The sequence below is a fragment of the Gallinula chloropus genome (assembly GCF_964237585.1).
Source record: "Gallinula chloropus genome assembly, chromosome: 10".
In the NCBI taxonomy this organism is placed as follows: Eukaryota; Metazoa; Chordata; class Aves; order Gruiformes; family Rallidae; genus Gallinula; species Gallinula chloropus.
The window spans coordinates 13,327,492-13,343,738 of record NC_140095.1 but is presented as its reverse complement, the minus strand read 5'-3'; the positions used below and the strand labels follow the sequence as shown (position 1 = coordinate 13,343,738).

The 16,247-nt window shown below is 51.0% G+C and overlaps 1 protein-coding gene across 1 annotated transcript in view; it reads left to right on the top strand.

Moving 5' to 3' along the window:
* The first annotated feature begins 1,962 nt into the window (after window positions 1-1,962).
* MGAT4B (alpha-1,3-mannosyl-glycoprotein 4-beta-N-acetylglucosaminyltransferase B) overlaps window positions 1,963-16,247 on the top strand; it is a 51,258-nt gene continuing 36,973 nt past the window's right edge. The window contains exon 1 of the mRNA XM_084268789.1: window positions 1,963-2,178. Within this exon, the coding sequence (XP_084124915.1) occupies window positions 2,082-2,178 (97 nt within the window). The 5' untranslated portion in view covers window positions 1,963-2,081. The remainder of the gene's footprint in view (window positions 2,179-16,247) is intronic.

The window sequence follows — 16,247 nt, the reverse complement described above, 5'->3', positions numbered from 1 at the left end:
TGTCCTACCCAATTGTCTCACCCCTGGGAGAGGCCGTTTCAACATCTGGAACGTGTGGCTTGTTTAATAAACCTGAGGAGCATCTAAAGATGCAGGTGGGGACAAGAGTGTCTCCTGCAGCAATGTGCTTGTCCTCATACACGCGTGTGGCTTTCAACAAGGCACCTAAATCACCTGGAGCACCCCGAGGCAGCCCCTGCACTCTGTCCCATGCACTGAGCTCCCTTCACCTCTCCCCTTTCTAAAAGGAACTGGAGCAGAGACCTGAGGACCTGTTTGCTGGTGTTTCCCTGTTTCAGGAGGATTCCCACATTGGCTGGAGCGCGGCTGGGAGGAGATGTGCCCACAGAGCCTGGCTGGCTCCTGGTGCATCCCTGCCTGCAGCCTGGGCTGGCTCTGAGCCTACGGCCGAGCATCACACTCCTGCCTCTGGCACGTCTCTGCTTCACTTTACGTTCCTCTCAACTGATCCAAACATTTCAGACAGCAGGCTTTGATCACTGGAAGCCAGTCCTACCATATTTACACATCTGGGAAATATTTACTCCCTAAAACAGCTCCAGGGAATAGAAGATGACAACTTTTGCCAGAGGAGTTATGTACCAGCATACGGGGCACACGAGCTGATGCCTCCTGTCTGGCCCCACGACAGCCACAGCAGCGTGCACCGGGGATGCGAACGCAGCGATTCGAGGCTGGCCTCGCTGTACGGCTCCTCCTGGTCCAGAAGGAAACAAAGCTGGACCCATTAATGGGAGAAAACATGAGCAAAGTAATTCTTAAATCTCATTTCTTCCGCCCTTCATCTGGGCAGGCAGCTCGAGGCCGTCAGCCCCGAAGGCCAGGTCCTTCAGAAGAGCAACGCTGTCCTTCCGGGCGGCAGCGGCCATCTGCAGTGTTTCTCTGGCATTGATCTTCCCTCAGTCAACGCCAGATGCTGTTTCCTTACCCAGGACGAATCGCTTCTGCAGCGACTGCACGGCCATGGGGGCTGCTGCACCCAGACCGCGTCCTCCTGCACCCCCACCCCACCCCTGCACACCCTGCTGAGCACGCGCCTCCCTCCGTGGGCACCCGCGTGCACCCCGGGGCCGGGCGTCACCCCCGCACGAGGGTCCGTGAGCACAGAGACACCACCGTGTGGGTCCACACGTGCACCCTGCGCGAGGGCCTGCGCGCACACGCGGTGCCCAGGGGTGTGTGCTTCCCCCTGGCAGGTCTGTGGGCGCGTGCACGCGCACCCATGGGCCTGTGGGCGCAGGCACACACGTGGAGACGTACGGACTCAGGTGTGCGTGTGTGCGCACAGGTGTGCACACACCCTTGCAGGCACACCTAGTTCCACCCGTGTCGATGAACGGATGTGTGTGTGTGTGTGTGTGTGCGTGTGCCCATGGATGTGAGTAAGCCAGACATGTGTGTGCATTTAGATGTGTAACGTGTAAGCATGTGCCTGCCTACACGTGTGCACACAGGTATGTGTATGTGTGGACACACACATACACATACACACACTCACACATGTGTACACACGTACACACATGTATGCGTTTGTACACACATGTATGCATATGTACATAAATGTATGCACGTGTGCACACATATACACACATGTACACACACACAAACACACATATACACACATGTACACACACATACACACGCACACACATGTGCACATGCTCACACACGTGTACACACACATGTACACACATATACACACGCACACAGACACACACAGGGTCACAGACACAGACATGCAGACACAGTCACACACACACACACACACACACACACACACACTCACCCACTCACCCCCCTCCTGCCCGCAGCGACCCCCCCAGTGCCCGCACGGGGGCGCCCTCCGCTCGCGGCCGCCCCGCCCCGCCCCCGGCCCCGCCCCGCCCCGCCCCGCCCGCCCGGAGCGGCCCGGCCCGGCGCGGCGCGGCCCGGCGCGGGCGCTGCGTGCGGGCGGTGTGTCCCGCTCCGCGCCGCGCCGCGCTTCGCTCGCCGAAGCCCCCGGGGCAGCCGAGGCCGCGCCGCGCCCGGGACATGCTGCCGCCCCCGCCGGCGAGGAGGCGATGAGGCTCCGCAACGGCACGGCGCTCACGCTGCTGCTCGGCTGCCTGTGCGCCCTGCTCTCGCTCTCCTGGTACGGCGCCTTCGGCGGGCACAAAGGTAAGGGGGCTCGGCCGCCTCCGCCGCGGGAGCCCGGGGGGAGCCGCCGGGGATGCTCCGGGAGCCGGGCCCGGCTGGACCCGGTGGGGTCCGGCCCCGGGCGGGCGCTGCGGGACCTGACGGGCAGGGTCCCGCTGAGCCTCTGCGCTCCGGACCCGGCGGGATCCTGTACTCGCCAGCCCCCCGCGGGACCGTGGCTTACGGGACCCCCGCCGCGGCCGTGCCGCGCCCAGCGGGGCCGGGGGTGCCGGGACCGTGAGTGCTGGGACCGGGGGTGCCCGCTGGGCCGCGGGGCGTGCTGCAGACGGGGCACCCGCGGAGGGTCGGGGGGCTGCGGGGTGCCGGGCGGGCTGTCCGCTGTGATGGGCTGTGTTGGGCTTCGCTTGGGCGACGCGCTTCTCTGCACCTCATGTTTGCGGCAGGACCCTTGGTGGGCTGTGGGAACCGCGCGGGTTAAACCCCCGCGGAGGGGTGGCGGTGCCAGCAGCTGCGGGGAGCCCTCGGAGGCCGGGGGAGTCTCTGGACCAGCTGGAGATGAGGAGGGATGTGAGCAGCCCTGCCCTCCCCGTGCTGGGCGCAGCTCTTGGGGCTCGATGCTGAGTCCAGTAACTTCAGTGGGTGCGGGATGGGTGTGAGGGCTGTGGCTTCAGCAGTTAAGCGTCGATGCTGCTTTTGAACCGAGAAGGTGGCTGCAAAACGGGGGTGCAGGACCCATCCTGTCAAGGCTGCGAGGGAGTCTGCAACCTCTCACACCTGTGTTGGTAACTCAGCTCTTTTGGTTCCTGCAGCTTTAGAGGTCATTAAAGGTGGGAGGTCCATCCATCCAGCCCTTGACCCTCTATTCCCCTTCGCTGTATAAGCATCTCTCCCTGCTACAGGTGAGAAGCAGCTTTTGCTGAGCACATGACGTGGCTTGCTGGCTTTGTGATCCTGTGGCACGCCATGCAGAGTCACAAGGTGCAGCTTCTGTGTGGTGCAAGGCCAGTGGCAGGGCTGGGAGAGGTTATTTTACCTCCAATGGGCAGGACGGTAGGAGCCCCTGTAGGTGCCCATCCAGCCCAGCCCCTTCCCAGGCAGCAGGGCAGGAGCACCTGGGACATGCCATCTTCTTCTGGCAACTTCATGTCCCTGATGGGTGGCTGCTTGGGCTCCCCTGTCCTATGGTAATGCGGTTTAAATCCCAGCAGCGCTCCCTGCCTGCAGAGGTTTGGGTGGTGGGTGTTGGTGATACAGGGGTACATCGGTCAATCGATGAGCTTCTGCTGGTGAGATTTTTAACCGAACGGATTGTTTGCACAACTAGGTGTTGCTGAGTGTGATTTCAGCCAGAAGTGCTGGGCTGTGGTAAGGGGCAGAGCAGCGCTCTTGAGAGCTGCTGTCTTGTGGTTACTGCTGAGCAGTTGCTTTGCTTGTAGCTCCCTCCTGTAGAAGTGAAATCAGCCTGCGGTGCTGCACAGGCTCCAAGCAGTTGCTCCTGGTTTCTGAAGCAGGGTGGCCAACCCTGTTAGGTAGTCTGTGCCATCTGGACTGTGTCATCCTTCCACTCACTTTTATTTTTTAACAAGTATCTTTTCCCCATTGCTCATTCAAGTTCCCAGATAATAACCTTGGGTACCGCTGTCCCTGTCCTGCTTGGAAGGACCCTCCCTCGAACAGGCATTTTCCTCTGACAGCAACAGCTTGTCACTTGCAAACAGTGATCGCTACAAGAGGTCACAAATAACATTGGTCGGGCTGTGTCAGCACAGCAGGTTTCCAGCTATTATGGTCATTTACGTATGAGGCCATTATTCAGTACGGAGCTGGAGAAGACCTTGAGAGGTCATTCAGTCCATGTCCTGCCCCTGCACAGGATCAGTGATAGCCACCCCCTTCCTGACAGATGTTTATCATATTCATTCTTAAAAACTTTGACTGACAGAGCTGCCTAAGTTCCTGGGACAATCTGCCTGACGTTTAGCAGCCCTGCCAGTAGGTTTTTCTTACAGTCTGAACAGAAATGTCATCTCCTTCAGTTTGGTTTCACAATTGCTCTTTTTCCATTTATTGGACACAGGCAGAAAAGTTCCCTCCCTCCTTGCAGGCGCCTGTTAGATACTTGGAAGATGCTATCGCGTCTCTCCTCAGTCGCTGCCAATATAGATTAATCCACGCTGGTTCATTTGATCATTCTTTTTGGGTCGTGTTTTCTCAGGCTGCAGTTGTTAGTTACTCTCTTCTGGGCCATCATCCTTCATGAAGAGTCGATGCAGTACAGGACTGAAGCCGCTCTTTGGTTTTTCCTCAAAAGAATAAGGGATTACTTCAGGTCTTTTGCATACAACGATCCTGTTTATACACCCCAGTGTGTTTGCTTTTTACTTTTGCACAGGTGTTTGGGGTTTTTTTTTTACCCCACTGACCCTTCATCATTCATTCATTCATTCATTCCTTCATTCTTCTCCAGAACTTTTCCTGCTTCTCATTCCTCATTTTATATTTGCCCGGTTAATTATTCTTACCAAATCACATTACCTCACACTTGTCCTTGCTGAATTGAGTCCCTTTTTTTTTCCCCCAGATTGCTTCATCTAAAGTGTCAGGATTGTTTTGAATTCTGATCTTGTCCTCCTGCGTGCTTGCAGTCCCTCTCAGCTTGGTGTAGCCTTCAAAGGCAAGCAGCGTGTTTCCTCTGCCGTCTGCCAAGTTGTGCATGAAAACGCCAAGCAGTGTCAGAGCTGGGATGGGTTCTCCTAGAACCCGCTTAGGTGAGGTCCTCCCAGTCTGTGCTCAGAGAACAATGACTGGTGGTCTTCTCAACAGTGGTGCACTTGCCTTGGTCCCGCTTCGGCATCCCTAGCTGTGTTACAGGGATGTCCTGTGAGACGCTATCAGAGGTCTCTCTGAAATCTTTATTCCTTTTCCCCTTCCTACAGAAATTAGAGGTTTGATGTGTTTTGTTCTTGATAAACAGCAGTAAGTTCTTGTTTAAGTCCTCCTTGTCTTCTAAGTGCTTCAACTGAAACTAAAGTGATTATTTCAGAATTTCCCCATCCCTTGTTTTTCAAGGACAGGCTGCACGTTTGCCAGTCCTCTGTAACATCAGCCTGTGAGTGGCTGGAGACAATTCCCAGTGCTCCTGAGCTGCTCGTGTCATTGAGTTCTGGGCAAGGCTGGCAAGGTGTTCATGTAGCCTCCAAAGGGGAATAAAACACTATTAAAACGCATGTCGAACATTGCAGAGCCTGCTTGTCTTCCTGCTCTGTGTTTGGAGGACAAACCAATGAGTTAAAAGATAATAAACCAGGTCAAAACATCTCTGTAACCACCTTTCTGTCCTGGATGCAGGGTTGGTGTACTCGCTAACGGTGTTGGGCTGTGCTGTGGTTATTAGTGAAGTTGTGACCTCGTAGTCTGCAAAAACAGATGCTGCCTCTTTCCAATTATAAACGAGGCCTGAAATAGTCTGCTGGAGTAGGAGGAGAAGGGCAGCTTCAAATAGCACAACCAGTCACCCAGCATCACGGGGTGGTTCGGAGCAGGACCACGTGCTGTGCGTCGTGGTGGTGGGTGGCTTGGCCAAAGTTTAACGTTCTCCCTTGGCTGATTTTAGGTTGAAGAATGGTTTAACTTTCAGAACCCAACAGCTGCTTCAGAAGAAGCTCTCCTGTCACCCGTTGCCATTGGGTGGACCTGCAGGGTTTAACTGGGGGGGGTGACCTGTGGTCGGACCATCGAGAGCCTTTGGGAAGGCACAGGCAAGCACAGGCATTGGCACGTCCGAAGCAGCGGTTATGGGGGTGTTTCACTGAGGACTCAGTAAAACTGAGATGCTTTGGGGACTTTAAATAAATCACAGGTTCAGATGGCACAATGGCAAATGGTGTAACCTGCCTGGAATTGAATTGTGGTTTATTTCTTCCCAATGATGGAAACCACTCAGTTCTCATCCATCACGTTGGTTCTCGTCTTGACTGAGTGACCAGACATGCACTGTCTTCCTAGCCCTTCTCTTTGCCCCTTGCAGCCTACCCTAGAGCCATAAATGCTGTGGGATATTTGGGTTCTGAGTGTTTGCTTGGGGTTTTTTTTTTCATTTTTACTGGAACAGGAAATGCCCAACTTTGTGTGAACCTTTTGGGAGAGTCCTGCCGTGCTGTCCCTGGGAAACACTGTGTTTTGAGGCTGGGATTGCACCTCCAGGTACAGCTGCATAGCTCAGGGTGGGCTCTGCTGCCTGTGCGGGCTCTTTCCCCCTCAAATGTGAATGATTTATAGTTACCCAAACCACCCAGCTCGGGGTTTCCACTGTAAAACCATCACTGCAGACACCTCCGTACTTGCAGGTTCGCCTGTGAAGTGGGGTCACTCTTCACATAGTGGCTTCACACCCCTAGGATCAGTTTGGATTGTGCAGTATTTTGGATGCTTATCCCGTGGGAGCTGTTCTTCCCGTGGGTGTTGTGAAAGCCTTGCAGAATAGATGCACATGGCTCCTTGAGGGACGCGCTGCTCACTCGCCGTCCCGGGTGGGTGTCTCAGTGCAGGTCTGAGCAGGGCATCTTCCTTCCTTGACATGCAAACGTGGGGGGCGCGGGGTGCTGGGGTATTGGTGGTTGTGGGGCACCGGCTGCAGCGTGGATGCTGCTGCTGTCATTGTCACAGGCTCAGGTGGCATCTCCATAAAGGAATATTGCTTGTTCGGTGCTGTGCCTGGTGGGATGCTCCGCTCGCTCGGGGTGTCCTTTGTGGGAAGCAGACTTTGTCCCAGAGGGAAGTTCTTCTGAGCATGTTTACAAAGTCGTCTTAGATAAAGCATAAAAGCCGTGAACACTAATCCACTCTGGAAGCAGCAGAGCCAGAGCCTGGGATACCACTGAATACGAGCCGTACCTTGCAGCCTGTGGGGTTCCTGCTGCTTTTTCATTTCTCTTGCCTGCACCAGCTTAACTTCAGGTTTTTGTAGTTTCTTTGGGGTCTTGGGCACAGGCTGCAGCTGGACGGGTGCAAGTGAAAGCCCTGGTTTCAGCTGGGCTCGTTTCACTACAACCCTGAGAAGCATTTACCCGGGGGCGAGACGCCCGCAGCAGACCCAGCGGGTGCTTTTGATGGCTGAGGAGGTGCAGGCAGGGACCTGGCTGGCAACCCATAGAGTTTAGAGACCTGTTATTAAAATGAGTGGCGAATAAGATGATGCACAGGAGCATTTCTGGGAGCCTGTGTGGTGCTCAGCAGACATTGTGTGGAATTGATGGCCGGAATGCAGCAGTATTTCCAAAATTCTCCCACCTGTGATTCCACCAAATTCATCCCTAGAGTGAGGGACACCATGCAGTCTGTTGATATGCATTTATCAAAGTAAATCTTTATTGTCTGGAGCCACCTCTCTTTCTGTTTTTATTTCTTTGCTGGTTTTGATAGCTCTTTACCCAGACTCTTGACATTCTCTGTGTGTGCACTTGTCCATGTCCCATTGCTGCTCCAGCAGGAAGAGCTGCAGCCGTTTGATGGGGTTGAAGTTACTGGAAGAGGGCTTTCTCCTAACCCAGACAGTGTTCCCTGGTCTAGAACACTTGGGTTCGTGTCCTTGCTGTGCCCTATCCCTCCCAGTCTTGGGGAAGTCAGTTGGCTGGTCTCATGTCTCAGTTCCCCACTGCTTTGTGGGGACAGCGTCATCTCTTGTCACAGGGGTTTGGAGGACGTGGCCACTGTGTCAGCGTGTAGGAGAGGCGCGGGCAGAGGTGGTTAACACGCCCCTTCCCCCCAGTTACAGCAAGTACTTCTGTTGGTTCGCTTCCGTCAGAGAACAAAACCCTTTCTCATTTGCAATTCTCTTTGATTCATCTAAAACAAATCATTGATTTGTGCTCATATCCTGAATGTTCATTGATTATTCACTTGGTGTTTAATGTAAAACACATCTATAGCTGGCTAGTTTAAGTGAGGCTGCCAGTCATCTCCAGAAAGCCTCAAAGCCTGCTAAGTGATGGAGTGATTGCTTTAGCCATGGATTGGGCGAGGCTGCTGGCTACTGCAGGAAGGCTTGGGTTACCCACTCCCAAACCTCAAACCCATCACTGATGTTCCCATTTCTCAGAAACATGAACAAAGACCCGTCCTGGGGCACCTGGCTCAGCACAGGCATCCACAGCCATGCGATGCTGAGCAGGAAACCTTTGTAGAGATGGGGCTGGCTCCACCTGCCTGAAAGTATTTGGAGATGAAGCTTTGTGTGTCATGTGAAGATTTTCCATGTTGTTACCATGCTGATCCTGATGTTGATTTTCTAATTTTTCACCAGACAAAGCCCAAGAGACTGGTGGGGCTCGGCGGGTGAAGAGGGCTGCCACAGCAGCAGAAGTCACTGGTCAAATTAAAGGATTACAGAAATAAAATAAACAAAGGGCTTCAGTGGGGGGCTGGCAGGTTAATGTGGTCAGGAGCAGAGGCTTTTCAGGGAGTGCTGATCAAGCATCTGTTTAACAGCTTCCTGATTCGGGGAGGCCATTGTTGCCTTTCACACAGGGAAATGCATTTTTTCTGCCCTTTTTTTTTTATTTGAATTGAAGTGCAGGGGCCTTTCTGGTCAGCGATGCCCTTCTTGGGTTTGTGCTTGAGCTCACATCAGGTTTCTCTTGCAAAGGAAGATCTGGGAGGGGCAGATTTCTGTTCTAAATCATCCCTTTCTGTGTTAATTGTGGCACTGGCTGCTCCTCGGTCTGTTTTTGTCCTAGTGTCAAGTCACATTTCAGTCTCCAGAATCTGTGCATTAGCATGGATGCATCTCTGATGCACAGAGACAGCTCTGTAACTCCATCTTCCCTCCTGCCTGCTCCTGCCTTGGGGTGACTCCCTTAATATTTAAATTCTCCTGCCCTCGTGTGCTGCGTACAGCTTAAGTACCTACAGGTTAATCAGTATTTTGAGGTGACCAGACACGTTTGTGCAAGATGTTGTCATTTCTGCTTCTATTAAAGTGGACAGCAGTAGCATTAACATGTAAATCGTTAGGCTTTAAAGAAGCTTCTGTGCAAAAATTAATCTCCACCCGTCTCTTATTTTCATTATGAGTTTTGTTGAGTTGCAGCATCCTTTTACTTGTAACTGTAATTGTCAGACTGGTGATTCAGGGCTTCTTGGTAGCGGGATGGATGCTGAATTGGGGGAAGATGACAGTATTGGCTTGTGTCAGCATGGCTACCCAGATCCTCAAAGAGTTTTCAGACCATCTTGATCATGTTTTCAAGACTCCTGGAAAGCACATAGGTTTTTTTTTCTTCTTCCCTGTGAGAGTGAGAGCTTTCTGGAAAGAAGGTTTTACCTGGAGACCCTTTTTTATCACACTCTCTATGTATTGTCAGTGCTCCGAGGAATTTCATGGCTTAGGTAGGAGGGCTGTGGTACCAAAAAAGTTATGTAGCCTTCAGAAGCCCTTGGAATTAATCAAAGAAATGCTTCCAATACTGAGATCTGAGCTGTTTAAGGTTCGTGTGAGAGCACTGTGTGTTTGTATAGTCTGTTTCAGTGACAGCATAGTAGCAAAACTAATCCTGCCAGTGCCAAGAACTTCATACAGAAGAAGCTGGAGGAGTTTTCTGCGTGAGGACTGTATTGCTGTATCTGGGTGCTCAGGGGAGCAGGGCTGCTCTGCATTGTCCTAGTGGTGTGTCTGAATGCTGGATGTGAAGAGCAAGAATGATACCTGACTGTGTGGGTTGTCTGGTGGGTGTTTGGACCTGGCTGGCGTTGGACTCAAGCACTGCCAGACAAGTACCTGTCAAATGAATTATTCAGTTGAAGCTGGCAAAAGCGGGGTGGTGGTCTCCCCTCCCTCCTCTCTGTGCCCAGACTCTGATCTTTTGCTTTTATTTGATCTTGCCTTTCGTGTTTTAACTATTCCTTTTTCGTGCCATCTCTCATTGCGCTCTCTCCAGAGCTGACTTTGATATCTTCTCTCTTTGTCTTCCATTTCCCTTGCTTTCCCCCTTCCTTTGATGTTGCAGAAAATGACCAGGATGGACGTCTTCCCACACATCTCTCCTCTTAATCTTGTCCAAGTTACTCATCATTTGAGGAGATTTACCAGGCGCTCACCTGATTCTGCAGCTTTGTTAACTCCAAGCTATGATTTTGAGTAGAAGCTGGTAAAGGTTGGGTTGCCTGGGGAGGAGGTGGTGGTGGTCCTTGCACTGGGTGTCACGGGTTGCTCCACATCCCTTGGGGTCCCAGGTGTGATGGCAAGGCAGGGCACAGCCCCCCAAGGACAGACCCTCTTGGCTCAGCATGGGGACGTGCCGTGGGGATGCTTGTGGGGACATGGTGCTACGGGCACAGCTGGGTGACAAGAGCTCATCCTGCACCTCACGGATGGTGCTTAAACTAAATTGAAGGTGAAGCAAGAATCGTGTTTAACAGCAGATTAATTTGCTGACTTTGAGGAGTGAGGGGTAGTTAGGAGGAAAAGAAAAAAAACTGGAAATGCAGATTCTAGCTGAGAACATTGTCGTTTGATGGCTGGAATTCTCTGCTCTGTCCTGCCAGGGAATCTGCATGAAACATGTATTTTCCCCGAGCTGCAGAGCTGACCTGGGTGGGGGAGGTAAGTAACCAGAATGGTGGATGAGCATAATTAGGACATGGATTGTGGGTTGGCTCCGTTATAGATCAGTTTGTGTTTCGTTAATGTCTGGTTCCACCCTGTCTGTCTGTTTTATTAGATAAATTTATTACTTTCTGAAAGTGCCTCTCCAGTGAGCTAAAATATCTATTTACTGGAAGTATTTGGTTACCACGAAAAAGTGTATTTGGCTTGTGTTTGGCAAATATTAACTACTTTCTTCTGTTTCTTTTTCAATTTAATTGTCTATTTATCTTGGGTATTGATTGCTGAAGGCCTTGGTAATTATTTGCTGATTTTGGGAATAATGAGTTTAAAGGCTCGGATTCCTTTTGTAATATTAATCATTACCTTGGGGTGCTTGCCTCAAAGGATGGGATCTCTCTGACTGCTCCAGTTGCAATGTGGACGTTTGCTGTCTGAACCTGTGCCGTCATCTTAAAATAACAAAATCATTACTGGCATTTTGTTACTGAAACTAAGCAGATACTCACAGAGATGCAAACCTGGTGGCCACAATTAGCTCACAAATTTGCTGCTCCTGTTGGTGGGAGGAATGGCCGGATTCTGGAGTCAAATAACAGGATAATTTTAGTTATTTTCTGCTGTTTCACTCTGAGTTCATTTCATGCCTTAGTGGTCTGAACTCTGGTGCAGGGTTGGGGGGGGGGAGCTGGGCTGCCCCTCTGCAGTGGTGGCACGGCAGCAATGCAGCTTTGCTTTGCAGGAGAGGAGCGATACTCCAGCAGCATGCTCTGCCTGCAAGGAAACACGCTGCCGTACATCTTGCTTTGGGGGAAGGTGAGAACTCAGAAAGTCTCTGCTGGGAGCTGAGTAATTGGCACCTGCTATTATTGTGTCCCTCCTCCTCCTTTTAATAACTTGTTTATAAAGATAACTCTCCTACAGATCTCATTACACGGCCGTAAAGCATACTTTTATAACAAAAAATACATGCATTCCTATTCATGTCAGGTCTGAATACCTACCTCCTTATGTTTCCATGAGGAGGAGGGATAGTTTTTGTGTCGTCCAGGCATCCTCGCGCATGCCCGTGGGGAAACGAGCTGTGTCCTTGCCATACCTGGAAGGAGATGTAATTCTTCCATTAATACAAAACCAGGCAGGCAGTTGGAGTGGCTGGGAGGGGGAATTTTTTCTGTCTTGTTGTTTTAGGCCTTGAAGCAAGGGATTGTGTTGGCTGGTTGAGCGATGTTGGCTTTATCTCCATCGGAGCTTGCATAGTGACATACATTAGTAGGGAGCATGAAATGCGACGTTTAGCATACGCCCCTGGGATCTCCAGTGCGGTGAATCCCACTCTTTTCTCTTGCATCAAGTGTTTTGTTTAATTGGTTTTAACAGTTTCATCCTCGTTCTTTCATTAGTGGATCATGGCGCAGAAGGAAGCTGGGAGCGTTTTTGGATCCTGGCCTGGGTAATTTGGTGACTAAGTCGTGCAGAGCTGTATCTCTGAGCAGGTGCTGTGGTGCATCTCCTGCAGGGGATGTGGTGGGGAGAACGTGTCCTCCTCCCAAACACACGTGTGTGGGGAAGGAAGAGGAGGAGAGGGCAAAATCATGTCCGTGACAATTGTTTTCTGATTCTTTTCATCACCTTACAGAATGGAAATGATAAAAGGAGGCTCAGAAAAGAGGGCATCCATCGCGAGCCCTGGCAGGGATGTAATCTCTTTTCTTCCTACTGAGGTATAAAGATAATTCCAATCGGGATTGAAACAGCGGATGGCAAATAATTCTTGAACAATCCGTTTATGGTGTTCCAGGATGCGAATGAAAAGCACTAATGGGATAAAGAAGGATCTAGATAATTATCTCGGCTGCATTAAATCCTGTCCTTTCAGGAGAGCACTCTTGTGCGGGCACTAATTTCATGTGTATGAAATGCTGAGGCTGACTAGACGCTTTCAGAAGTTAGCTGGTTCCAAAATAGCCATCATTGCTCAGTGATCATATATCTCTTATCTACCTGGTTGGTCCCTGTAAATCTGATTTCAGGTCTCTGCCATCCTGTTTCCTTTTTCCCCCCTGCCCTGCATCAGGTTAAAGCTGTGGCACACATTCTCTCCAGGGCGGATTTGAAACCTCCTTTATCCTTTCCTTTTTTTCATTTGGTCCACTGTTTTGGGAGACTTCCTGGGGCTTTTTTCCCCTTTTACAGCTGGTAATGCCATCATTTTAACCCTGATGGAAAAGCTGGTTGCAATATTAAGGTATGCAAGATATTTTTATAATTCAATCCATTTCCCCCCCCCCCCCCCCCCAAGCAAGAGCCCTGCCTTGCAGTGTGGGGGACGGCACTATGCTCCAAAACAAATCCAGTTGCACAGGCAGTTAATGAGGCTCTTGTTGTAGGCTCTTTGCTGCCTTTGTGTTTGAACCTAATGGATGCCCCGTGGATGAAGTGGCGGAGAAAGGAACAGTTTTGTATTGACAGCAACGTGACGTTTGGATGGGGTCGGATCAGTTAACAGCGCTCAGAGATCTGTGTCACGGGATCTCTGTTCTCCCTGACCCTGTGGTCAGAGGAAATGTGCTGTTGGAGGTACAGGCAACAGAAATGCACTTCTAAGGAGCAGCTGGTTCTTCGTTATCCCCCATCAGCTGCAAGGCACATGCAGTTTCCAGCCATCAGAGGATTGTTTCCCTCCAGCCTCACACAAAGCGATGTGGGGCAGGCCTGAACCGGCCACAGCATCCTTCAGTGAGCCAGGCTGTGTGTCCCACAACAGGGGCCAGGTCTGGGGACTTCATCTGAGACAGCTGCCCATGAGATGTCCTCTAGCTGGAAGAGGAAGATGGGTAATCAGCATCAGCCCTCTGCATGCTGGAGGACAGATCCCATGCATGGCTGTCTTGTTGAGGAGAGACTCCATCGATCACCTCATGGAGAGTGCTGGGATGTAGTTTCTCAGCAGCAGATCTTCTTGAATCACAAGGTTCCCACCTTGCTGGCATGGCAGTACAGTTATGGTTCAGATGCCTTTAGGAAGTACAGAAGGGCTTCCTTGCTTTTAATAAGAAGTCAACCAAGGAGTGATGTCCTGTCCAAGGTGGACTTGGGTTTCCAATCTCCTTCATGTGACTCAGGGAGGTTACACGGGCCAATCTGCTGAAATCCAGGTGGTCAGTATGTCTGGTTTTGCTGTGGACTGGAAGTTGCTCTTAAAACCAGTTTTCCGTTCACACCCCGGTGAGCTGTCACTTGCCTGTGGCAACCAGAGGATGTCCTTAGAGCCACATGAAGCTCAGCCCTCCCATACCAGGCTCAGCTTTGGACAAGTGGCCAGCAGGATAAGTAATTAGGCACATTGCTTAGTGGGGCTGTGTGTAGAGAAGAGGGAGCGTGGGATCCTTGCTGCCTTGGAAGGCGCTTTAAGAAACTAATTACATTTAAGAAATATGTTGACCTTTCATCTTGGTGACATGCTCTTTGAACTCAGTTGCTCGCATGGAGGAGTCAGCATCAAGGTTTCTTCTTGCCCTGTCACAATTACCAGCTCTGGGGCTCTAGAAGGCAGGCTGAACTTTAATGGTGGTGTCAGGCACAGGTGTTTGCCCCAAAACTGCCAATGTTCTTCAAGAGGAGTCTAGTGATATTTGACAGTCGACCCCTAAAAATCCATAAGTTGTTGTGTAAGACAAGATATCCCTCTTATCTCTGAGAACACCAGCCCTCCTACGTGCTCTTGACTCCCACAGAGATCTTAATGGGGATTTTTACCTGGTTCTCGATACTGCTGCATGCCCTTTGAATGAACCACATGCTGAGAAATCTCCTTCCTTGCTCCTCGTTAAAGGTGTTTGGTTAGCTGAGTTGGTAGCTGAAGTCTCATGTAGTGATGAAGAGGTATCTGAAGCTGTTGTGCCCAGTGTTACCTCCATAGAACCTCCACAGAGCATCATGAACTATTCTCCTGCCATCTCCTGCTTGGGTGAATTGTACCCAAAGAGAAACAGTCTGCAGAGCTCTGTGTGCACAGTTCAGGTCCCTTGAGAAAGGCCTGTATTTCACAAGCCTTTGGAAGTCTGTCAAGACAGTGGCAGATCACTCAGCCTGAGTGCTGTGGTTCATAGCTTCTAAAGCACGGTTTGAGAAGTATCACTGTAGTAGTTAAAGGTCAGGCACAGTGACAGCCTTTGGCTCTTGGTAGCAGTTGTGGGCACCAAAGGAGATGTTTTACTGCTGGGATTGAAACGTCAAGCACTCACCTGTTGTTCCAGAGCACTGGCTAATTATTCCTAAAGCCTTCAAACCCAAGGTGGTCATTGCTGCCGCTAGCCCTGATGGTGACCCCACGGTGCTTCGAAGCCCCAGCTGAGAGCAGGATCCTCTCTGGTGTGCCCCAAACATGCTGGGGGCATGGGAAAGCCTTCTGTGTGGCTTCACCATGAAAGGCTGGGCTAGGAGAAGCGGGTCTGTGTGGGTGAGCCAGTCATCAGTGGCACCACTGGCCACTTAAAATCCACATCAGCATCGTTTGGGGACTGAGATTGCTGCAGTGACGGGGACAAGCGTGGGGGTTGTTTGCTTAGCGACTCAGAGATTCATCAGAGAGGAGCAAAGGGCAAGGTGTTGGCAAGAGAGGGCTCGTAGGTGGGTAAAATTCAGATTGCCAAAGACTGCAAGCAGAAAAGGTCAAGAACTCCTTTAGCCTGCTGGTGTGTGGGGTAGCACACCGGTGAGGAGGTGTGGATTTATTTGTACGCGCACTCCTGTTTAGTTTGGCTTCCAGGAGGAGTCCTCATCTCTTCTCCCGCTGCCAGCTTCCTCTGAGTTACCCTCTTTCCCTCTGCTCTGCCTACATTTCTTGCTGTGATTTCAATTATTTATAGTATTTCTTTTCCCCTTAAACTGCTCCGCAGCGTGTGCGCTATTGAAGCAGCTGTCGCTTCCCAAGCCTGGTCTGCTGATAGGAGAAGAGACGATCCCCATGCCTACAACTCGTTAAGAGGGTTTCAGGGCTCTTCAGTACGGGCAGCTATGTGAATGTAAAATTGCAGTTGGATCTTATCTTATGGAAGGTTCTGATTGCAGCTGGCGAAATAATGATCCACTTATTGATGTAGAGTAATGGGAGGAACTGAGGGGAGAGGAAGAAGAGTTCTGCCCTCTTTTCTTTGGTGAAACTTAAGCGGCCTAAACCAAGAGGCATATTCTCCCTTCGTTTACATTAGTGTGCATCCGGAAGAACCTCATTAAAATAATTTAATTTCTTTTCAATGTGGGCTGGTGTCACAGAGCAGGGAGTCCTGGGTGGCAGGGAAGCACAGGCTTACCGGGCTGGGCTGGATTGCAGGAGCGGGAAGGTTTAGCTGTTTAATTTACTGCTCCCTCATTTGTACCTCTGCAGTATTAAAGCTTAGCAAGGAAGCAGAAAATATTTGTTTAAATCCCTTTCTTCATTGCTGCCTTGTTCAAACTGAATTAACTCTCATCCAGAAGGAAGCCT